We start from the raw sequence: 25091 nt of genomic DNA, 5'->3' as shown, positions 1-25091 counted from the left end.
CTATTTTTTCCTGCTTCGCCATGACCCAGTTCAAAATACTACATCATGCATGACGTGGTGGGTTTTCCCCGTTCACGCAAGGCATTGTGGGGGACAAATTTGAAACAGGAAGGAAAAATGGAGGATGCGAATGAAACGTGAAAGACCGACTACAGTAACGGAAAGCGAGAAGACGACATTATGTTATAGACCCTTTTCATGTGACGTCACGACAAACGCGGCCGCCATTTTGGACATGTACTACCAGTAGTTTACCACAGCCAACACTGAGGAACGGCAGCAAAGAAAGTTTTTACTTTCAGCAAGACTTCCATCATGCCACTATATTGTTGTGCACCTGGATGTAGTAACCATCAACAAACAAGGCAAGGTTTATCATTTTATCGGATCCCGACGGAGAAGATGGATAGCGGCCATTAACAGGAAAGATTGGCAGCCCTCGGCATACCAACGCTTGTGTAGTGACCACTTTGTTGGAGGTAAGACGAATAAAATTAGCCAGAAAAGGCATTACATTGCTGTTAACATTCTGTGGCGGCGAGTGTGTAACCAAATAGGTTAAAATAACCCATTGTAACCTCTTTGTTCTTCTGTAGTAGCTATTGTTGACTAGCTAATGTCAACAACATACTAGCTAGTATGTTACTGTAGCAATGTTTACGTTCAGTCATTTGGATGACTGTTAAAACCTTTCAGTCTCAAGTTTTTCCTTTACTGTATTTACTAGTTTACTGTAATTATGATCCGGCAGCTATTTACACCGGATCCAGTGTAAATAGCTGCCGGAGCCAACGTCTGAGGTTCCGGAGCGCGCTTCGGAACCTTGGACGTTGGCTCCGGCAGCTATTTACCTGTACAGGGCTTAATTTGAGGGGAGCAAGCCGGAGCGCGCTCTGGAACCTCGGACGTTGGCTCCGGCAGCTATTTATACTGGATCCGGTGTAAATAGCTGCCGGATCATAATTACAGTAAACTAGTAAATACAGTAAAGGAAAAACTTGAGACTGAAAGGTTTTAACAGTCATCCAAATGACTGAACGTAAACATTGCTACAGTAACATACTAGCTACTGTTGTTGACATTAGCTAGTGCTAACAGCTAGCTGCTAGTACACTGCTACAACACAGACACCGACCCTAATAGGTCATTGCCTGGTAACAGCAAACTTATAACGGGCCATGTCTCAACAGACTAAGAAATTATTTCAATGACATTTAATAACATTTTGTTTATCCTGAGGACCGAAAGTAAATGAAAATGTGAACAAACCTTAGTTGTAATAAGATGGCGACCACCGGCTCCAGGGACGACCCGCTGATGTAGGCATGTTACCCAGCCTGACACAAAATATTTGTAGGCATCCAAACTCTTATACGCTTTCAGATCAATACCTGTATGGCGATGGGTTTTTAACGACATAGGTATACAGATCATGTGGGCCGAAGTCAGGTAAAGACGAGGGCTTCGTGTACTTCTGTACGTCAGTGAACAATCCTGGTGGAAGCAGGTAAACGTCGTTCTCTAAGCCTGCTAACCTCAATTTTTGCAAATACCTCTCCCTCTGCTCGCCCTGTAAATGCCCTACGTCGCTGGATAGTGAAGGTGTTTTCTGCATCTCGCTCCTTTTTCTTTTATGTTTTTCATTTGTCGCCTTCCTCGCATTCAAACTGATTCGAGCCTAAGTCCACTACATGTCCAAAATGGCGGTCGCGTTTACGAAGGTCACGTGACTGAAAAGGGTTTATAGGCAAAGGAAAGGAAACGCAGGACTAGACTAATAAATATCGGCGGTCAGCGAGCACCTCGGTGTGATCAGCTGTTCATTTAGCAACAGAATGATGTAACGGTCAGGGCACGGTCAAAGGTAAACCTGTAGATGGTAGTAATGTAACACTGGATGCCAGCTGCCGTAAAACCCAAAAGAAGAAGGTAAACCTGCGCATGCGCACACGGACTTCCTCTGTCTGTTCGATTGCGTGAAGCGAGAGATTTCATGCACGTTATTTGCTCAGGAATCCGCTCAAATTAAATAACTTCCCAGCCACAGAATGGCCTGTTTTTTGAGATATTACAGAAATAAACATATTACAATGACCAAATTTCAGAGGGAACTAAATTTCACAGATTTTATTAACTTGAAAGGCTGTCTAGCTTTAAGGCGTTAAGTAGACCACAAGACTGAGGCTTTAAAAATTGTAACAAATTGGAGACGGATCTGAGAGGAATTCATTTTGACGTGGTGCTGAGCAGATGCAATTCAGATTCTTACTATATTCAGAAAATTAGTTTAGAAACAACCACCACTGATAGTAAGGCGGTCTATAATAGCAGCAGAATGAATCAAGAACGTAACTGAATTTCCGAAAATTGCATGCTTTTTGAAGATGTACCTGCGGAGAATGGGGGTGAGCAGTCAACAGAGGAAAGTGGCAGCAGTAAAACGGAAGAGAGCGATGCCACCAAAGTTCCTGACTCGCCCTCCAAACAGCTTCCAGATCAGATCTCTTTCTTCAGTGGCAACCCATCCGTGGAGATTATCCATGGCATCATGCACCTCTACAAGACAAAGTAAGAACACTAAAGTTCTGTGAAGATGCCTGTATAACTAAATACCTGTTTAAATTAAATTAATTACGCTCTTTATTAACTATGTCCATATAAGTTCAATGTAAGTGGTATTATGTTGTCCAGTGAAACAAAGAGCCTGTATATCTAGAATTCTCTTTTGATGAAATGTCTTTTTAAAGCCAGATAATCTATTATGTGCAGTATTTTCCGTAAGTACACTTTATGCTCATGCTTTTTGTGAATAGCAAACTCAAAAGTAACTTTAACCCACATCTACAGACTTGTTTCATTGATTGGACTCTGGGTTTTCTAAATCCTGACTCCTATTATCTTTTGTTGAAGTCATTAGCCTAAGGGTTCATGTACTTTTTCCAAAATACACTGTGAATGTTGGAATGATGTATGCAGTATAAAGCAATAATTTGTGTTATTAGTTAAAACATTGTGTTTCTTCATTATCGTGACTTAGGCCCAATCCCAATTCTAATTTCTACCCCTCCCCCTTCCCCTCCGCCTTCCCCTTGGCCCTTCCCCTTGAAACTGAGCTACAAGGGATAGGGCTTGAAATTCAACCCTTGCGTATTGGGATAGCCCTTCAACGATCGCATACGTCATCGCGTACCTCCGTCAGCGTTTACGTTAGCAAAACGCGACCAAATGCGTCATTGGCTGCGACCAGCCGCTACAGTCAGAGCCAGAGCTCTCTGCTGGCAGGGTGTGATTTGTTAACTAACACCACTGAATGGGATATCTTTGGCGCTTCGTGCACCACATCCGACAGAATGAGGTGTCAGAACACTCATGTAAACAATAAAAGTGAGGATAACAGAACAAAACGTACGCAGTAAAGCAACCGAAAACAATACTCACTCCCAAAGCTTTTTAGCAGCAGCTTGGATTTCAGAAATCGCTGCTCATTCTCAGCTCGAAAACGAATCAAGCGGCGTGTTTCCTCTGGATAACAACTTAAAACACGTAAATAATGGAGAAAATACATTTATGACAATCTTTCGCCGCGGGAACCGCCATCTTTCTGAAATCCGCATGGCATTGTGGGAAATCACTCAAACCCCTTCGTTCGGAGTCAGCTCCAGGAAAATCTCCGTTTGGAGGGGTACAGAAGCCCTACCCCTTCCCCTACCCCTCCGCGTTAACTGGGATTGGGATACCCCTACCCCTTCACCTGAACGCGCAAAATGGAGGGGAAGGGCCAAGGGGTTGGTCCAAGGGGTGAAATGGGATTCGGCCTTAGATGATCAGACCATATTTTAAAGTGAATGTAACGCCTCTAAACCTCACTTTTTTTTTTTCCTTGTACAAAGCAACAATCATTATGTTGATTGACCGTGTGTTTTCGAACCATAGCTGATCCAAAAGGCCATAAATTAATGGAAAATCAATAAGATCAGCCGATTTTTTTTTTAACATTTTATTTATGAAGATTTTTGAATTAAATTATATCAAGAGACAAGAAGACAATGACAAATACATGAACAGTGATAAGAAAACAAAAAATAAAGAATAAAAAAACCCCTGCAACAATGACAGACATGTAAAATAAATAAAAATAAGTAAATAAATATGGGGGGGCAAAAGTGACGCCAGTGTCACCTGCTCCACTGTACAGCTGTCCATCTTACCAGGAAGGTACATTAGTAAGGTAGGTGGGTAAAGAGAGTATCATTGGTCATTCATATGCTCCAACACTGGACTCCATGTCTCGGAGAACTGCAGAGTGTTACTGGAAAGCTTATATCTCAGTCTTTCCACATGTAGAATGCTGATGAGTTCCCTCAGCCAAGTCTCAAACTTGGGGGCTAAATCAGACTTCCACAGTTTTAAGATGCATCTCTTGGCAATCATCATACTAAGAATCAGAGCAGTAATACGTATGTTACAATCCAGGTTTTTCAGAGTATTGGAGTATCCTAACAGAGCAGTTTCAGGGTCAGGTGCTACAATAATGTTAGACAGATGTAAACCGTTGGAAGATGAGGGACCAAAAGTTATGTAATTTCGGGCAAGACCAGAAGAGATGTGTAAGAGTACCTTCTGCTATATTACATTATTACAAAGAAATGCCATTCTGCCAAAAGTCCAAAATCGTCTGCATGCTTTATTAGATTTGTGAAATTTTTATAGTTTTTGTATTGGGCTGCTGATCCGTCACTGAAGTAAATTACCTTTTTCAGCTGGGGCTGTATCTGGCTGGCAAATGGAAGCTCAAATATGTGCTTCTAAGGGATAGTGATAAAAATCCTCATGAATTTTGTGGTTTTTCAGTTTTTATGCATCTCTGGATGCATCCAAGTAGATTATATGCCTTTAAAACACTGGTTACGTAGGTAACCGTGGTTCTACGACTGGTGGAAGACCGCCAGATGGCGCAGTTTAGACTGTAAAACCCCTTGCGCTAGCCGCATCCCTTGCCGAGAATTTATACCCAAGTTGTCAACTCGTGACGTATGACGTGCCCTAAATGATAAAACAGTAGCATGCACGTGTATCATTGCCTGGAGCCTTTCTTGCCAGAACCAGAGTCCCGAGTGACTGGTCTATCTGGCGGTCTTCCACCGGTCGTAGAACCACGGTTACCTACGTAACCAGCGTTCTACTTCCTTGTCTCCAGACCGCCAGATGGCGCAGTTTAGACTGTGTGGAAGACTTATGTCCAAGCTGTCACGAGGGCCCAACTATAATACATAAGACATTACAAAGGAAAAAAACACCACAGACTAGTGTTATGTTACTGACTTCACTTTATTGAACAAGTCAGATTAGTTACACTTCTATTATTGCATTTGTAACAATCAAGAACTGGTGGAGGCTGTAAAGCTCACACCTCCCATGAAAGGAACTGCTGTTGTCCACAGCTAATGAACAGATGGAGCGGCGCTAAACACAGCCTGCATGCATGATGAAGAACTAGTAGCAACATTTATCCTGTAGAACCTGGAAAATGTGCAGGCCGATGTCCAGGTTGCGCCCGGACAAATATCCAATAGACTCGCACCCTTCAGGGCAACCCAAGCGGTAGACACAGAACGAGTGGAGTGACATTTCACTGCCGTCGGCATGTCATGGCCTGTAGAAGAATAAGCGTAAGATATAGTGTCTGTAATCCAATGAGCCAACCTATCCTTAGACAAGGCCGCTCCTTTACATCTGTCACTGAAATACACAAACAATTGATCAGTGGTTCGCTAGTCTGCTGTGGCTGTCACATACTGCCTAAGTGCCCTAACAGGACAAAGGTCCATGTTCAGTGTATTATCTGAAGGATCCAAAGCAGGAATAATCAGAGGCCTGTTAACAAAATCTGGACCCAACACTTTAGGTAGAAAAGTAGGGTTCGGCCACCATGTTACTCGTGAGACCTCTGGCCCCTACTGCAGACACGGTGGGCTGACGGAGAGTGCTTGCAACTCACTTACCCTTTTTGCTGAGGCCACTGCAATCAGGAAAGCAGTCTTCATCGAAAGCCACTTAATGTCAGCACTCCCCAGAGGTTCGTATGGAGGGCTACAGAGACTGTTCAACACAATATGGAGGTCCCACTGAGGTATGACGCATTTGCGAGGTGGATTCAAACGTTTTGCACCTTTCAGGAAGGTCACGATCATCTTATGTGCCCCGACAGGGTGCCCATCAATTGGACCCCTGTAGGCTGACATCATAGCCACATATCCTCTCAGGGTCGATGTAGAGTGACCAGCCTCCAAAAGACCCTGCAGAAATTCCAAAATGTTCTTCAAAGTACTTGCCACTGGGACAATATTGCGTTCAGAACACCATGCTGAATAATATTTCCATCTGCCACTATACAACAGGTGTGTAGATGGAGAATGAGCATTTAGAAGAGTGTTCCTGACCCCCTGTGAACATTCCAGTATGCCGGATGAGTCCCCAAGGGCCAGACCCAGAGCTTCAGTCTCTGAGGGTGTCTGTGTCACAGACTGACATTCAACTGGGTCAGCAGGTCTGTCTTGACTGGTAGAGGGCTGGGTGGACCTGTCAACAGTGCTTTCAGAAGATAAAACCCAGGGACTGTATACACGGTATGGTGCGACCAGAAGCACAGGCTGGTTGGTCGTCCGTATGCGCTCGAGTATCTGCCATATCAGTGGGAACGGAGGGAACGCATACAGCTTCAGGCTTGGCCACTGATGGGCGAACGCATCCTGCCCCAGGGACCCAGGCTCGCCCCGCAGTGAGAACCACTTCAGACAGTGGGTCGTCTCTCTGGTGGCATATGGGTCCACCTCCACTTGTCTGTATGTTTTCCAAATCATCTGAACTACCTCCTCCTTCAGGTGTCACTCCCCCATGAGGGGCCCGCCCCGAGAGAGAGTGTCCGCTACACAATTCTTCTTCCCGGGCACATGTATCGCCCTCAGAGAGAGTAGGTGTGCATCCGCCCACAGCCAGATCTGCATGGTTAGGGTGTTCAGCAAGGAGTACCTTGTCCCCCACCCCCGGTGGTTGATGTGATATACTGTTGGAGTGTTGTCCGACCGAATAAGGGCATGTTTGCGTTCCAGCTGTCCTCTGAAGTGCTGTAGTGTCAGCCAGACAGCCTGCAGTTTCAGGTAGTTTATGTGGCAGGACCGGAACCTGTCCTGCCACACACCATGAATCCCCTGGTGATTCCACACTCCGCCCCAGCCATGTTGACTGGCATCCGTGGTGATGACCTCCCTCTGAGCTGGGGGTGGTCCCAGTGTGACTCCCCTTCACAAGAAAAGATCTCAGTGCCCACTGCTTCAGGGAGGCAATGCCCTTTGGTGTCATCGACACGCTTTTGGGTCTGAGCTGAGAGTCTCTTGGCCCTCAGCCATGATTGGAAAGGCCAGAGATGAAGCCTGCCTAATGTAATAACAGGTGTTGCAGCCACCAACATGCCTGCAAGACGCAGCAGCAGGCCATAGCGGATGGTCTGACTCGACCGGACTTGTGTGGCCAGCCCCAGTATGTTACGAATTCTTCCCTGAGTCAGGCACGCTTGTAGCGTGATTGCATTCAGGTGAATGCCTATTAAGTCGATGGTCTGAGTCGGTTCCAGTGTGCTCTTCTCGAAGTTCACTGTCAAACCGAGAGCTGAAACATGATTGAGTAGTATCTGAGCATTCGCACACGCTTGCTCTGGGGACCATGCACAAAGCAGCCAGTTGTCCAGATAGGGTAGGATGCGGATGCCCTGGCGATGTAATGGAGACAGGGCCTCGCGCGTGCACCTGGTAAAGACCCAGGGGGCCAGTGATAGCCCAAAAGGAAGCACCTTGAACTGGAACGAGCGACCTTCGAAATGGAAACAAAGGAAGAGATGGTGCTGAGGATGAATGGGTACGTGAAAATACGCATCTCGTAGATCCACTGTAATGAACCAGTCTCCCGCCTCCACTAAGTGGAGCACGTCTGAAGTATGCAGCATACGAAAGGGCAGCTGCTTGAGGCAAGTGTTTAGATGGTGTAGGTCTAGTATTGGCCAGAGCCCGCCATCTTTCTTGGGTACAACGAAGTAGGTGGAGAACACACCCTGACGTGTCTGGGGGTCTATTTCTTCTATGGCATCTTGTTTAAGAGGGACTGAGTTTCCGATAGTAGGGCAGAACGTGTTTCCAGGCTTTGAGTACGCGTGACACGTAGCCCTAAGTTTAGAGGAGGCCAGTGATGAAATTGAAAGCGATAGCCACCTTTGAGGGTGTTCAGGACCCACAGGTTTGGCGTTGTTGAGCCCCAGTATGTCAGCTGTTGAGGAGTAAAGTGCCCTGCCGCGCACCATCAGTCTCGTGACTGTGGGCGGGGGATGGCTGTGAGTCGCCCTTGGAAAAGAGGTAGGGGGTCTGCCACGTGTTCCGTGCTGGGGGAAAACCATGTTCTGTTTGCCTCCGCTGAGGCTGCTGGAAGGCTGCTGCTGTATGGTGGCGGTAGGAAGGGGCGCCGCGAAAGGTAGGTGGTGGCAATGCCTGAGGTTGTCTGAAAGCAGGTCTTGGTTTCACATGTTGGGAGCGTGTTTCAGAAGCAAGTTGGCGGCGGTTTAGAGCCTCTTGCGCTGCTGGGCCAAACGCTTGCCCAGGGGCCAAGGGTAGTTGGCGCAAGACATTCTTAGCTGCATCAGGAAGAGGGGACTGTGCTACCCAGATCTGCCTGCGGGCTTGGAGTAGCAGTCCCATAGACTTACCACACTGCTTAGTCATTGCCCCCACGCCCTGAAGAGCAGTGTCTATCAACTCCGAGGCAGCTGCATCTGAGGTTGGCTGTAGGGTTGTCTGCAAAGCAAGTAGTAGATGGGCCATGGTATTCAGGACCCGCCCCATTGTAGCCTGAGTGTGATTAAGCTCTACACACCAAATTGTCAGTGCGTCTGCACTCTGGGCTAGGGCACCGCAGGTCAGCACGAAGGGCTTCATCAGGTGGGGCAACCAGTGACACCACCGCTGACTCCACCGGTGGCATGGGGCCCAGGCCTGCAGAGCCTGGATTTGCCATGGAAGCCAACAGTCTAGTGGGACGGTCCATTCTGCTGGTATTTGCCTCCTTTAGTGCCTCAGTAAACATCTTAAAGTCCTCACAGTGAGGGACAAAGAGATCATTGCTGTGTGTGGATAAGCGGCAACTCTGCGGAAGAGGTTCTATGTTAAGCTTTGTCAGGGCCATTCGAATGGTTCCTGCTAGAATGGCATTGACCACTGATGATTCTGGCTCGTCCTCTGACTCCTTGCCACTCTCTGTAGCAGGAGAGTGGAAGGCAACATGGTCGTCTGGGGATGAAAAATCTCTGCCCAAAGGAAACAAGCTATCTGTGGCAGCAAGAGAAACCATATCCTCCTCTCTGTGTAGGGGAGATGGAGGCAGGATTGGCTGTGAAGCAGGCAGAGGGGCCTCATCCTCTGAGAGCCAGGCTGTGACGCATGTTGTGAATGCATACTAATAAGCATCTCTCTTATCTGTGCAACACTCTGTCAGTTGATCTACCCTGCGTGTCAGCTCCTGTGAACGTTTGGGCTTTTTCACTTTTGGGGGAGCATGCGAAGCCACTGGGCGCTTACCTGCGTGCTCCTGAGCTGGAGGAGAAGAGAGAAGGCAGTCCTCTTTTCCATCAATGTCTGCTAATCGTGCCTGCCATTGTTGTATGGAGAGCAGGCTACAATGCACACATGGATCTGTCATAGCCTCTCCGAGATGATTAATTCCCAGGCAGCTGGGGCAGCGATCATGTGGATCTTCCACTTCCATGGGTGTACCACACGGAACACACCAAGCCATACTTACCAATTGTGTTAATGTTATTGTATTAATTATTGTAGCCTATTAACACACAATCACTTAACGTTATATGTCATGGAGAGAACACGCAAGAGAACTGCTTGTTAACAGTGCTGTAATCCAATCTGATTCACTGTAAGCTTGAGGCCATACAAATGTTTTGGTGCTGGGGGCTGGGCACCTTGCACTTGTGAAGCGGAAAAAGGCACGGATAAACAAGTGCTCTTTATTTATTGTTTTGCTACACTGTGCCGGGGAATGGGGACAGGTAGTGGTCGTTTCGCTATTGCGCTGCTGCACCGGGGACTGGGCGCTAGTGCGCTACTGATTGTGCTAGACCGGTGGAGAGGTCTGTCACCACGCAACTGAACTTACCTCTCGATGCCGAGCCGGGTATGGCGTCGGTTATGGTTTGAGAAAATGTGTTGCACCGGGGGCTGGGCGCTAGCACACATTCAGACGAGTGTGAGGTGATTATGGTACGGTGTTCCAGTGCCGGGGTGTGGGCATCGGACTGTACCTAGCTGTGAATGCTAGTCAGTGTGCTAGACCGGTGTGGTGGGTTTGCACAGCAAAGATAACTCACCTTCTTCTAAGACTAGCTTTTCTAAATTGGAATCACTGATGATGATGTATTCAATCCGATCCGAAGGGTAAAACTGTGGAGCCAGCTGTTGGAGACAACTCCGTAAGATAGCTGTGTTGCATCCACATCTGATCTCGACAACGGCGAGAAAGCGAAAGGAAATGATAGACGTGCGTGCTACTGTTTTATCATTTAGGGCATGTCCTACGTCACGAGTTGACAACTTGGGTATAAATTCTCGGTAAGAGATGCGGCTAGCGCAAGGGGTTTTACAGTCTAAACTGCGCCATCTGGCGGTCTGGAGACAAGGAAGTAGAACAGCATTTCTGTCTATCGTAAAACATGCCGTACTTGATACCTTTTAATATCTTTATAGTTTGGTTTAGGATACCAACTTCATATTTTGTGCATTTGCTAATCAAAACAAGCTCTTTCCAGTGGTATAATTGTTTTTATGGTAGACCTTGTCAGACATTTGTAATATGCATTTGAATTATAGGAGCAAAAATTTTTTTTTCTTTAAAGCCTAATAAATCAAAGTTTGATTTCTTTTGAACACATACCTAGTTGCCTAAAAAGTACTATAACATGAGTAATAAATAAGAAAATTTGAAAGATCTGGTGTGCTTTAATGTGGAGATATGGGGCGTCAAAGTTGCTCCAAAGCACGATAGAAGACTTTTTTTTTTTTAAATGATTTTCAGCAAGCCATAACTTGGCAAATATTGAACTGTGAACTTTCTATTTTAGTATTTAAAGGCGTCTGGTATTGAAGAACAATCTAATGACTTATGGAAGTTAGGTCCATTTTCTGTAGCACACGTTTCAACAGTGAAATTGGGGCCACGCCCCTTTTTTTAAGCCCCTATATCTCAGAAACTAATGAAGATACAAGCCTAAAATTTTGTACACTATTTATTGGGCACACTGACAATATTTCCAGAAAGTATGAAACAAATCTGAGATGGTCAGTGGCGAGCATTTTTCTAAATCTGGTGATTTGGGGCGGAATTACCCATGTTTCTCCGGATAATGATAGCAACGCTGCAAGCTTTGCTTGAAAATGTGGATTGATATTTTGTCTGCCCAACTGCAATGCAAACGCTTCTGTTCGGATGGTCTAATACAGGGGTCGGCAACCCGTGGCTCCGGAGCCGCATACGGCTCTTTCATCCTCTGTGCGGCTCGGGGAAGTAAATTATAAGTATCCAATTGAAGTGCATTTTATTTTTGTTAGTTCATTTTTTATTGTAGTTCTAAATTGGAACATTATTGTGATCTTGAAATATTAAAATAAATTTTTTTTTTTAATTTTGTGTCTCTCAATATATGCATCACTCGGGGAAGCCGGTAGCCTATATACCCGCCAAAACGCTGTGCATCTATCAAGACTTTCAACCCCAGGTAGGCTAAGTATGGAGAAATGTAAGAAAAGAAAAATATCTGAAGAAAATAGAACATTTAATGATGCCTGGGCAGATTCATTTGCATTTACCTCTGACGAGAGTGGCTTACCAGTATACCTAATTTGTGGTGAGAAACTGGCCAACAATAAAAGATCAAATGTCGCAAGACATTTCCAAAATAAACACACTGCCTTTGCTGAAAAATATCCAGCGGGAGAAAAGAGAAAACAAGCTGTTTCAGAACTGAAGCGGAGAGCTGATCTGAGGAAAATTCAATTCAAGAAATGGATGAAGTCTGCAAATTCAACTACCTATGCAAATTTTCTGGCAGCTCAGGAAGTAGTCAGGCGTGGGAAGCCGTTCACAGATGGAGAATATATGAAAGTCATTCATGAAGATTTCAGAACACCTATTTGCGGACTTTAAAAACGAGTGAAATTGTGCAGAAAATCAGAGAGATGCCTCTCTCTGCGAAGACTGTCAAAGACAGAACCATAAAAATGGCAGAAAATATCACAAAACAGCAAATTAAAGACATCAATTCAGCTGCAGCGTACTCAATCGCCTGTGATGAGTCCAAAGACATAAGTGACCTTGAACAAATAGCGCCGTTCTGCTGATATGTGAACTCTGATGGACCACAGGAAGAAATGGTTGCGTTGATACCACTAAAAGGCCAGACGCGGGGGGAGGACATCTGTGAGGCTGTGCTTGACTGTTTAAGAGCCAAAGAAATAAAAACAACCCACCTGGTGTCAGTGGCTACTGATGGGGCACCGAGTATGACCGGAGCGCACAGGGGCTTTGTGGCCTTATACATAGTTTTCACTGACGTCACGGCATTCCGGGGAAAGCCCTCCAGCCGCCGTTCAAACAAGCTCACAAGGTGATAAATTCCGAGTATTTGCAGTCTGCAATTACCACAATGCAAGCATCGTTTGGGAAACGATTCTGTGAGTTCAGAGAGGAAAAAAACACATTGTCCTTCCCCGTCACTCCCCTGACCGTCGATCCAACCCTGTTAAATGTTGACTGCATTTGCAGGTGTAAGTCAACCTGATCTGGAGCTGGCTGACGTAACCGACAAAGATATATATGGGTGTCCAAGTTCAAACGCTTGACAGATGATCTCGAAGATGTTGCCTGTCAGAAGGCCACTCTTGCTCAGAGTCATAAATGGAGTGATATTGAGAACCTTCCAAGACTGGACAAACTCGTGTTTGAAATATGGAATACCATCCCCGACACCTACATAAACATGAAGAAATGTGCATTTGGAGTCCTGTCGATCTTCGGATCCACATACATATGTGAGCAGCTATTCTCCACCATGAACTTTTGTTAAAAACAAACACCGCTCACGCCTCAGAGATGACAGCTTACAGTCCTGCGTAAAAATGAAAGTGACTTCCTACACACAGCCCTGATTTGCAGACACTGTGCGCAGAGGTTCAGGAGCAGAAGTCCCATTAACCAGGTAAAAGAAATATTTATGCAGATATGTTGCAAATATTTATTTTTCATTGTTCAGTGAAATAGTGCTCTTTTTTCCAATTTATTTTTTAAATTCAGGTCAAGGCTCCGATACACGCCCCAAAAGCCCAAAGGCGATATGAGGATGACGGCTCATGGCATTTTTTGTTTGCTACATGTATAATTTAAGTTCATCTTTTTAAGTCATTTGAAAGAGACCCTTAACTTGGTGTTGTTTTTTTTTTAAGAGTTCAAAATGTGTTCATTACGTGAATAAAATTCCATTTTCTCTGTATCACGTCATGGATTTCATAAGCAACACACTATACTTGTTCATACAAAGCGTAAATGTAAAATAATAATAATAAAAACAATATATACAGTGTTATCTTCATTTTAGATGTCAAAAAGTATTTGCGGCTCTCAGTGTTTTCTTTTCCGTGGAAACCGGGTCCAAATGGCTCTTTGAGTGTTAAAGGTTGCCGACCCCTGGTCGAATATGAGTCTCTTGAAGGAACAGCACGTCAGCGGCCAAAGAGTTAAGGCGTGCAAAAACCTTAGCACGTTTAATTGAATGACCTAGGTCTCAAACATTCCAGCTGACTTATCTGTGAAGAATCTCAGTCATCCAGGTACATAGTAATCTGTGATTGGTATAAGAGAGCAACTGGACTTGCTTGAAGATTCTTGAAAACGTTTCGCCTCTCACCCGAAAGGCTTCGTCAGTTCTGTCTGACTAATAGGGAGCATCAAGTATTTATCCTCTCATGGATCATCATAGAATCCGAATCAGAATGCTGATGACTGCATTATAGGTGGCTGATAAAAGATGTCATAGACACCCACCTCTGTTCAACGATGGTCGTTCCAGGTTGACAAAAATGAACGATCCTCTCTGGCTAAGATGTCTGCCAGTTTTCTGGAAGTCCTCTCATACTCCCGCACCAGTCGAAGGGATCTCATCCCAATGTGCGTAGAAACATATCTGTGAAGAATCTCAGTCATCCAGGTACATAGTAATCTGTGATTGGTATAAGAGAACAACTGGACTTGCTTGAAGACTCTTGAAAACGTTTCGCCTCTCATCCGAAAGGCTTCGACTGGTGCGGGAGTATGAGAGGACTTCCAGAAAACTGGCAGACATCTTAGCCAGAGAGGATCGTTCATTTTGTCAACCTGGAACGACCATCATTGAACAGAGGTGGGTGTCTATCACTACGTTCAGACTGCAACCTGAAACGACCCATATCCGATTTGTTGTGAAATCCGATTTTTTTGTTAGGCCGTTCACATTACCAATTATATGAGACTTGTATGCGATCTCCAATATGAACGGAAAATGACCCAAAAGTGTCCCGCATGCGCGAATTGACACGTAATAAGCACGTAATACATAAACAAAAAAAACCGCACTCTTCAAGTTTGCAAGTAAAGCATGGAGATGAGGCGAGACCTGGCGATGTGGTTTTTGTGGCGGCGGCGGAACTCACACAATAATCTGATTAATGTGGGCAGCAGACTAATGAGACCGAAGGTGTCAAATTACTGGAAATTTCCAGAACAATCTTATCTTGTAATACAGGATGATTTAATATCCAGGTCCCTACCAAATCCACCATTAGCTTGATCAATTCTATAAAAGTCTATTTAAATTCTGAAAACTGTACAAATGTTGTTGTTGTTTTCCACCAAAGAGGCGGGATTAGCCAACGCAGAATAGTGACGTTTGTCTCTTGTTGATGACGTGTAGGTCGCATGAATGCGACCTGTCCGGTCAGACTGCAGTCGCATGTGAAAATAACGGATATGCATCGGAATTAGGACCATATATCCAAGCGGCCTGGGTCGCATGTGAAAAAATCGGATCTGTGTCGTTCAGATTGTCAATAACAAATCGGATACGGGTCGCATATGGGCAAAAAAATGGGATATGGGTCGTTTCAGGGTGCAGTCTGAACGTAGTCTAAGACATCTTTTATCAGCCACCTACAATGCAGCCATCAGCATTCTGATTCGGATTCTATGATGATCCATGAGAGGATAAATACTTGATGCTCCCTATTAGTCAGACAGAACTGACGAAGCCTTTCGGATGAGAGGCAAAACGTTTTCAAGAATCTTCAAGCAAGTCCAGTTGCTCTCTTATACCAATTACAGATTCTAGCTGACTAAGCGGATACCCTCATCCTTACCTCTAGGTGTCATAAAGAAGTGAAAATTAAGTAATATGGACAGTGACACGATGAATTGCCCCAAATATGTAAAAAAAAAAAAAATTTAAAAACACACAGTGAACTTACATTTACCTACCCCAAACTCCCACTTTCCCAAACAAAGCGAGAGAAAATATCCTAACATTCCAGCCTCAGGGGTCCTATACTAGTCAATACCTAGCCAGTAATATTGCTAGTTAACTAACTTAAAAATAGCGTCCCCTCCGATAACAGGCCATAAACATAACATTTCAGTAACGAAAATTAGAGAGAACCCAGATTTTGATATAAGATGTAAAGCAAATTGGGCACATTGGTTAACCAAAACGGAACATATCTGGCACTTAGTGTTACTCAATAGTCGATCAGCCGATTTTCACGGAATCTGCCGAGACTGATCCAGAAGATCCCGAAGGGGTGCATGACGTCACATGTGTAACAATTCAGGTATCAGTTTTGTTCCTGTGCGCAGCAGTGATTTAGACCAGACTCGATATGTAATCACGTTTTGGAGAGAATTCTGATAGTGACTGGGATTCTTATGTCAGATGAAGGGGCAGATGATTATCAAAGATATTCCAGAGTAAATGGTTATCTTTTCAAGCCCCCAAGATGAGAAACTGCCAGTTCACTCAGTTCACAACAGTTTTCCTCTGTCGCGCATGCGAGATGGAGAGAGAGATGGATTGATAGCAAGAGAAATGTGCAGAACGCGGTGGTTACCTTTCATCATGTTTCCCTGAACAAAACTTCAAAACAAATCAAGTCTTGCAATGTTGCAATCTGAGAGTATTTAACGTTTCAGTTAATAATTAATGATTGCGCATGCACGCATTTTTCTTCCTGTTAAAGCGCATCAGGTATGATAAGATCGGATGTCGCAGTGTGTGAGAGAGAGAGAGAGAGAGAGAGATGATGGGGGAATTGACAAACTGTCCAAATGTCATTTATTAAATTTTTTTTTTTTTTGCTCCAGTAATTCCCCTGTGGTTGTTCTGGTGGTGGTGAACACTTGATGAATCAGATTTGTTATTAGTAGGTGACACGAAATCTGTCGCTTTAGATTAGTGTCGTTTCTCGGAAACTCGTGAACCGAATGTCCTGTTGTATATGGATTTGAACATCCAAACGTAGCGCTTTCGCATTGTTATTTTTGTAAGATTACAACAATATCTAATTTCAGCAAGTAAACAAGCACGGAGTCAGATGAACTGAAATGACCCAGGTAACCGCGGTTCCACGCATGACGTCATGCGAGATTAGCCCTGAGGCAAGGCTGCCTTTTTCTGGGATCCGGAAGCCGCGATTTATCGATAGTTTTGTGCTTGATGATAAAATAAATAATATTCTTTTTCTCCCCTGCTTTATGAATTCATTTTGGCCGTTACTAATGATATTCATTTTAAAACATTGCAATAAGGAATTACATACACTTTAAGATACATTTGTACATAAATGCAGATAATTCTGAAGGGATCACTTAGTTTTTCTTGCCACTGTCCCTTCTGGTTTCCTCATTAGGGATTGAAATGACAGAGGAGATCTCCAAATATTACAAAAATGATTCTTAATGTGTGGAATGTTTCATTGTGATACACTGCACCTAACATTGATCTAAATATCTTAGAGCTGACATTTCGTACATTAACCTGATGTTTCATTTCAACTCCACTGTACTGAAGTGCGGCACTAAAACTAAAATGATGGTAACATTCCATAACAAGTGTTGCCAGGCAAAACAAACCTCGCCCGGTAGCACTTATGATGAATATAAAGGAAGATATCGCGAAAAAAAAAGTACCCTATGGGTCCATGTGGCTACTGCTTATAAATAAAATTGTTTTCTGATCCCATGTCCATACAGTGAATATAGCATATGGGTCCGTCTCAGAAACTGGTCTCTCATTTGGGACATTATGGTCAAAAAATAAATTTTCTAATTTTACTATTTTTTTTGCATTTACCCAGCACTCAATGTTTCTTTTGTCATGTTTAATGAGAATAAAGATAGCATCTTGCTTTATCTGGCCTCCACTGTGGAAAATTTTGATTACAATTCAAATGCTTTTGTAAAATTGATTTACATATAAAATAACTACATCATGAAGAATTAAAGCCCGTCCTTCACAGATCAGTGAAAATATTGAATAAATTTCCTCTTTTTGATTGCTTGGGTTAAAAATGCTAAGTTATGATGACCGAATTGATTATTCACTTAAATATGAATAATATGATACATTTTGGGTATTTGATATGGCGAAATAGGACACAATGGAAAAATCAAGAACACACTGGAAAGACGAGAATAACGGCGGGGGTAAAAGAACAGCGACTGTACCGGCTGAAGGTCGCGCGGGTCTCTGCTGCGGCGCGTGAGCAACGGGACATCACTACCGCACCAGACGGAGCGTGAGGTGGGGCAAAATGACTGGCCATAGATTCTATCAAAAGTTCGATCTAAATGGTTGCAAAATATTGGCCAAAAATACGCAAACACTATGAAATATGAAAGTAAGATGAAAAAGAAACATTCTATTGCCTTATACTGCAAGACTAAAACAAAATAAAACACTCAAAACTCACCTTTTTAGTGATAACGTCCGAACAGATCACTCGCGTAACAAAGACCGCAAATGGAAGCACGATCAACTTCTAACTGTTGGAGTGGAAAATTCCATTCTACACATGCAACTTGTTAATGTGTGTCCTTCCCCGCACACAAATAACACGCTACGGTAAAAAATAGACCACAACTCATTTTATAGCTCAGAAATTCATACAAGACCAGCTACCATCGTAACGTATTCTGGAAGAAACATATTCTATACCTAACTTTCAGCTTTCATTTTAAAAAACAATCGCAGGTTTATAACTAAATTGTTATATGGCGTAATGATTTTAAGTTACTACTTTAGGTGAGGTAGTGACCTTGACCCTGAGGCTTTCCGTTTAGATCGAAACACACGATCGTATTGGTTTTGGGTCTGCGGAAAATGGAGTTACAACGGTGATCAAATATTTTGCATGATGTTTTATTACGGTTATGATTATTCTGTGAGCGCACCAATCCTTATGCCTCGGTCACAACTGGCCGTACGTGCTCCTACGGCCGGTCTACATGCAAGAAACGCACGGAGGGCACGCGTGTGACGTGCTGATTTTCGAGCCATAGACTGGCCGCAGAGGTTCTTTGTCATGTCAAACAAACTCTACGGGCGCTTACGTTTTTTTCAGGTTGCAAGACAAACTTACGGCCAACATGTGTCTTTCTCCACGAAAAAAAATGCAGTGATTTGGGAAACGCCAAAAAATCGTACGTCCGGTTGTGACCTAGGCTTTAGGTGTATAAAGTTACAACTTAAAATACCATTAGTGATAACTGTAGACTTTTCAGTGGACTACAACCTTTTTAAGGGAATGCGATGTAATCGACCGTTTATCATGTCCCAGATCAAGCCGCCGTTTTTGCCAAATTCTGAATATTCACATCAAAGATTTAGTTTTATCGGGATTATTTCTTTCATCATTTTATTTCAAATTAAAACCAACATCATTCAAAACCATATAGTTTATTGACTGAGAGTATATTTAGTGGGGGACCACCACAGTACCCAGTTTCTGAGACAGACCCATATATATTTACTCTATGAGGCAGTATCTAAAAAAATGAAGTGTGATCCAAAAATAAACAGTTTAAAAAAATCACAGAAGTAAAATATACCAAGTGTCTGTACTTTTATATTATTCTACTCGTACAGTTTTCGAAACTGAAACCTCCGAACCGAGGCTGACACGCACACGCTGTCGCCATGACTGAAACGCTTATTTCCTGGAAATGGCCCGGCGCTAGAGCTCAGTGGAACGCACTTTCCCTTTGTAATACACAAACATGTCTGAAAGCCATTTCTTTAGTCCGTTTATTTCGAATGGTGAACTGAATTGTATACACTCACCGGCCATTTTAATTGGAACACATGTATGCACGATTGTTACATTCTTACAGCGCAATGACGTAGTGGCTAACGCCTCGAGATGAGGCAGTAGCCACAACAAAAACGATTTTGACCTCTTTGGTGACCTTGGATGACCCTCAAAATGTTGGAGGTTCTATTTCGCTACGTTCACACTGCAAGGCTTAATGCTCAATTCCGATTTTTTGTGAGGTCGTTCACATTAACAAATATATGCGACTTGTATGTGATCCTCAGTATGAACGAAAAGCGACCTAAAAGTGTTCCGCATGCGCATTGCAGGATACGACGACGTCACACGCAGTGAGCATGGCCAGTGTTTACAGAAGTAAAACCGCCCGGTTGCGGTATGACCCATCCAATCTAGCTTGAATGGCTGCATCCCCCCAAATGGAAATCAGCTCCCTAACCTCTGCGTCCTTCCATTGAGAAGATTCAGAACCTTCACAGCCCGAAGCGTCCCTCGCATTGATGTCATGCGCAGGGGCGCAGATACGTTTTTTGAACTGGGGGGGGACAAAGCTGCCAGCAAACCAACCCCAACCCCGATATGCCTGTCAAACTTGTTGTGGGTTACCATAGCAACCAAGCTCGAGCTCGCAACCTGTGCAGTCTGCGCAGCTCAACCAACCGAATATCAGTCTTTGTTTTATGTGATTTGTTGCAACTATGTATACACTGCTGTGCACCTCAATAAACCGAATGGTAATTAGTCTTTTGATTTTTCCGTGAGGTTTGCCTTATGCAAAGAAAGACAGCATAGACGTTTTTTCCTCCCTATAAGTGGGGGGGACCGAACGAGGTGAATTTAAATCTGGGTGGGACGAGTCCCACCCTCTATCTGCGCCCGTGATTATGCGCCATGTTGTTGTAACTTTTTTTGAGAGACCCGCCGCCTACTTCAGCGCAGAATAGTGACGTTTGTGGCTTGATGACGTGTAAGTCGGATGAATGCGACCTGGCGGTTCAGACTGAAGTCGCATATGAAAAGAGCGGATAGGAATCGGAATTAGGACCACATATCCAAACGGCCTGGGTCGGATTTGAAAAAATCGGATCTGTGACGTTCATATTGTCAATAAAAGATCGGATACAGGTCACATATGGGCGAAAAGATCGGATTTGAGTCACTTCAGCCTGCAGTGTGAACGTAGCCTTTGTGACCAAATGCCCATCTGTCGTGAAAGTTTCACGAAGATTGATCCAGCCGTTTTCTTATAATACCGTTAACAAAGAAACCCAGCTGAAAACAATACCTCACCCCTGTTTACTCTGTAGCGGGCGAGGTAACTAATGTACAATATTACATTGTTAGTTTTTGAAAGGCAGTGTAAAGACGTTTTGTGAAAAAGAGATTGTGTGAACAATGAGTTCTTTGTTCCACTGGATTTCAGTAAGAATGCACATATCCAACTGTGTTTGTCCTCCATGTTTACCTTTGGCGATAGCAAGATGACGTCGTTGACGGAGGACGTGAGGCGCAGCGCCATGCTTTGCGTGCTCAGTGTGCCGGCAACAATGACCAGCCATGACCTCATGAAGTTCATGGCACCCTTTAATGACGTCATGGAGCACATGAAGATTATCCGTGACTCTACACCCAACCAGTATATGGTGCTGATTAAGTTTGCCACCCAGGTAAATTCACATCAACCTGGTAAGGACTACAGTTAGCCAGCAAGATATGAGATTGCTTTTATACCACTGTAGTTAAATTCTTGAGTTTGATTGGTCAGAAGGTGTCGATCATGTTGGGATAGTAACAGTAACTTCATAGTAGTTACGTCACACCACCCTATTGGTGCTGATTTTCCGATAACAGCACATCCCTGTAGTATTTTACCCTGGCGTGGATAACTTTTTATTTAGTTATTTTCACAAGCTGGTTTGATTGCACTGAGATTTTGCTTATGTTTTGTACGTTTTTCTACAGGCCGATGCTGACAGCTTCTATACAACCTGTAATGGCCGGCAGTTCAACTCTATTGAGGATGCTGTGTGCCAGCTGGTCTATGTGGAGAGGGCCGAGGTGATCAAGTCTGAAGAGGTACAAATTTAGCAGCGAACACCAGTCTGTTTTCGCTGTGTGCCTCCTCCTACCTTACAGAGGTTTAACACTTGATGTTTTCCATGTGTGAAATCTGTGAGAAATCAGTGAATGAGCTGCAGGCTGTTAATGCTAATTCTAGGCCAAAAAAAAACAACAACCCCAGCACGTTAAAACTCTGAAGATTTTCAAGCTCTTCCCAGGCTCTCAGGGTGTGTGAAGTCGAGAACCTTGCAAAAACATGTTTAACGCCATTTTCGGAGGAGATAATTATTTCGTTATATCTATACACTATGGGCACGTCTCACATCAAACCAGATGGCCTGAATAATAAGCTTGTTCTGATCTGCAGTCAAGCCAGCCTTCGCTTCGAAAAAAAAAAAAACACGGCCAGATTAATCCTGAGCCGTCACATGGCTCCTGTCAGAAAAGGTTGTGTATACTTGTGCAGTCAGGTTATTCCAGGTTGTCTTTTTTCCTTTCTTTTTTTCCCCTCCCCCTTTAAGATGTTTTTCACTTGGATTTGTTGGTAGCTGTAATCAGATTAAAGGTGGAAAAAGATCCGAGATGATTTCTCTTGATGGTTTCCTTTTTCCATCAAAAAAAAACTGTTTTAACTGGGGTTAAAGATTCAATAATGTTATACATCAAGAATAAAATTTTTCAAATAGGCCATTTGCAGGAATTGGAGAAGGCATTCGACCGTGTCCCCCGTGGTATTCTGTGGGGGGTGCTTCGGGAGTATGGGGTTCGGGGCTCTTTGCTAAGGGCTGTCCGGTCCCTGTACGAACGGAGCAGGAGTCTGGTTCGCATTGCCGGCAGTAAGTCAGACCTGTTCCCAGTGCATGTTGGACTCCGTCAGGGCTGCCCTTTGTCACCGGTTCTGTTCATAATTTTTATGGACAGAATTTCTAGGCGCAGCCAGGGGCCGGAAGGAATCCTGTTTGGGAACCACAGGATTTCATCTCTGCTTTTTGCGGATGATGTTGTCCTGTTGGCTTCTTCAAACCAGGACCTTCAGCATGCACTGGGGCGGTTTGCAGTCGAGTGTGAAGCGGCTGGGATGAGAATCAGCACCTCCAAGTCCGAGGCCATGGTTCTCGACCGGAAAAGGGTGGCTTGCCCTCTCCAGGTTGGTGGAGAAGTCCTGCCTCAAGTGGAGGAGTTTAAGTATCTCGGGATCTTGTTCACGAGTGAGGGAAGGATGGAGCGTGAGATCGACAGGCGGATCGGTGCAGCCTCCGCAGTGATGCGGTCGCTTTACCGGTCCGTCGTGGTGAAGAAGGAGCTGAGCCAAAAGGCGAAGCTCTCAATTTACCGGTCGATCTACGTTCCGACTCTCACCTATGGTCATGAGCTTTGGGTAATGACAGAAAGAACAAGATCGCGGATACAAGCGGCTGAAATGAGTTTCCTTCGCAGGGTGGCTGGGCGCTCCCTTAGAGATAGGGTGAGAAGCACAGTCACTCGGGAGGAGCTCGGAGTAGAGCCGCTGCTCCTCCACATCGAGAGGAACCAGCTGAGGTGGCTCGGGCATCTTTTTCGGATGCCTCCTGGACGCCTCCCTGGGGAGGTGTTCCAGGCATGTCCCCCCGGGAGGAGGCCCCGGGGAAGACCCAGGACACGCTGGAGGGACTATGTCTCTCGGCTGGCCTGGGAACGCCTCGGTGTTCTTCCCGAGGAGCTGGCCGAGGTGTCTGGGGAAAGGGAAGTTTGGGCTTCCATGCTTAGACTGCTGCCTCCGCGACCCGGTCCTGGATAAGCGGAAGAAGACGAGACGAGACGAGACGCCATTTGCAGGAATTAGTCACGTGTCAATTTTCCCCATAGCAGCAAGCCCGTGGTGGGTAAGCTAACTTGACATTCCTTGATAACCATAAGAGTTTGACTGGCGATGCGAAGCGATCCATTTCTATAATGGCTGCTTTTACCTTTTCTACTGTCTCTTTTTTGACCCGAATTTTCGTGTGTACTTGGAAAAAGTTTGTGGTTTTACCTTCTGTCGTAAGTTAGAGCGAATCGTTGGCCGTAAAAGAGAGTTTTCTGGACTCGAGTTGGTTGCCGCCGAAAGAAATTCACGTGCGAAATGGCGGATATATCTGTATTTATTTTCAAGAATCTTTACACATTAAGCGAATGATAAAGGTAGAAAAGGAGAAATGATAAGTTATAAACATCCCTGAGAAATCCGCCATTTCGCACGTGAATTTCTTTCGGCGGCGACCATCTCGCTCTCTTTTACGGCCAATGATTCGCTTTAACTTAGGACAGAAGTTAAAACCACAAACTTTTTCCGAGTGTACACGAAAATTCGGGTCAAAAAAGAGACAGTAGAAAAGGTAAAACCAGCTATTATAGAAATGGATTAGTGCTGTCAAGCGATTTAAAATATTTAATCGCGATTAATGTCGCGACTGTCATAGTTAACTCGCGATTAATCGCAATTTAATCGCACATTTTTGTCACATGAAAAACCATTGTAATTCTCTTATCAGCATAAAAAAGTGAATGGGCTTGCTTTGTACCAATGTGTTTTTTTTTTTTTTTTAATTGCAGAGCATAACACGTCTTGTCACAGCCACTGACATCCATAACTTCCATATTAGATGAGAAAACCAAGGGATGAAAAATAAAGTGCATATCACTGTGAAAATAAAAAAATGTTTTATTTTACTCTTCATTAGTTTCTTTTGAAGAGAAGTATTTGCCATAAAAGAAGAAAAAAACAGATAAAAATAAAAACATTCATCATACGTTCAAAAACATTCATCACAGTGCGGCACTGAATTCTCTAATTCTCACTGCTTATAACTCTACACCTCCCCGGTGGAGACGAGCTGGGAGACTGAAGACTGAAGGAACAGTATTGAAAAGTATTTTTCCAGTCTCACCTGTGAAAGGTAATCCCATGTGATCTCGTTTGGACGGTAAACCTGTTGGTACAGTTAAACGCAGCACATGAATGAGGCATCTTTATTCTCCACTTTGCCCCATCCAATATGGCGGCGAGGATGTTTATATGTCTATGCCTTTCTCCATCACTCACACGTACTCTTATTGAAGCAGCGCGCGACAAGCCTCAACAGGAATGTGGCAGCGGGGGCGTGGTCAAGCGCCGGTCTGTGACAGGAGGGCGGAGCCAGGGAAGGTGAGTGGCAGAATCACTACACCTGACGGTAATTAACCTGTTTGTGTGTGTCTTCCCAGTAACCGCACCCTATTTAAGGAGGCAGAGGAGAGCTCCTCCCGGGACAAGAACACAGCGCGTGTGTCTCTAACAGAATAAAACTAGGCTGTTATACTGAAAAGTCTGGCAATAAAAAGCCTATTAGTACCTGAATCTTTGTCCTGCCGTCCTCTGTGCTCCACCCACACTTCAGAGAGCTCTACAGTGGTGCCGAAACCCGGGAAAGGGTGGAGCACAGAGGACGGCAGGACAAAGATTCAGGTACTAATAGGCTTTTTATTGCCAGACTTTTCAGTATAACAGCCTAGTTTTATTCTGTTAGAGACACACGCGCTGTGTTCTTGTCCCGGGAGGAGCTCTCCTCTGCTCTCCCT

General features: G+C 44.3%; 1 protein-coding gene across 1 annotated transcript in view; it reads left to right on the top strand.

The window, feature by feature from the left end:
• The window catches only part of brap (BRCA1 associated protein), a 39571-nt gene that overhangs the window by 6067 nt on the left and 8413 nt on the right, over positions 1 to 25091 (top strand). Inside the window, exons 3-5 of the mRNA XM_060909634.1 lie at positions 2385 to 2568; positions 20932 to 21121; positions 21417 to 21530. Of these exons, the coding sequence (XP_060765617.1) occupies positions 2385 to 2568; positions 20932 to 21121; positions 21417 to 21530 (488 nt within the window). The remainder of the gene's footprint in view (positions 1 to 2384; positions 2569 to 20931; positions 21122 to 21416; positions 21531 to 25091) is intronic.

The sequence above is a fragment of the Neoarius graeffei genome, chromosome 25, assembly GCF_027579695.1.
Source record: "Neoarius graeffei isolate fNeoGra1 chromosome 25, fNeoGra1.pri, whole genome shotgun sequence".
NCBI lineage: Eukaryota > Metazoa > Chordata > Actinopteri > Siluriformes > Ariidae > Neoarius > Neoarius graeffei.
Note: the sequence above shows the minus strand (reverse complement) of the source record. Positions and strands in the feature narration are given on the sequence as shown.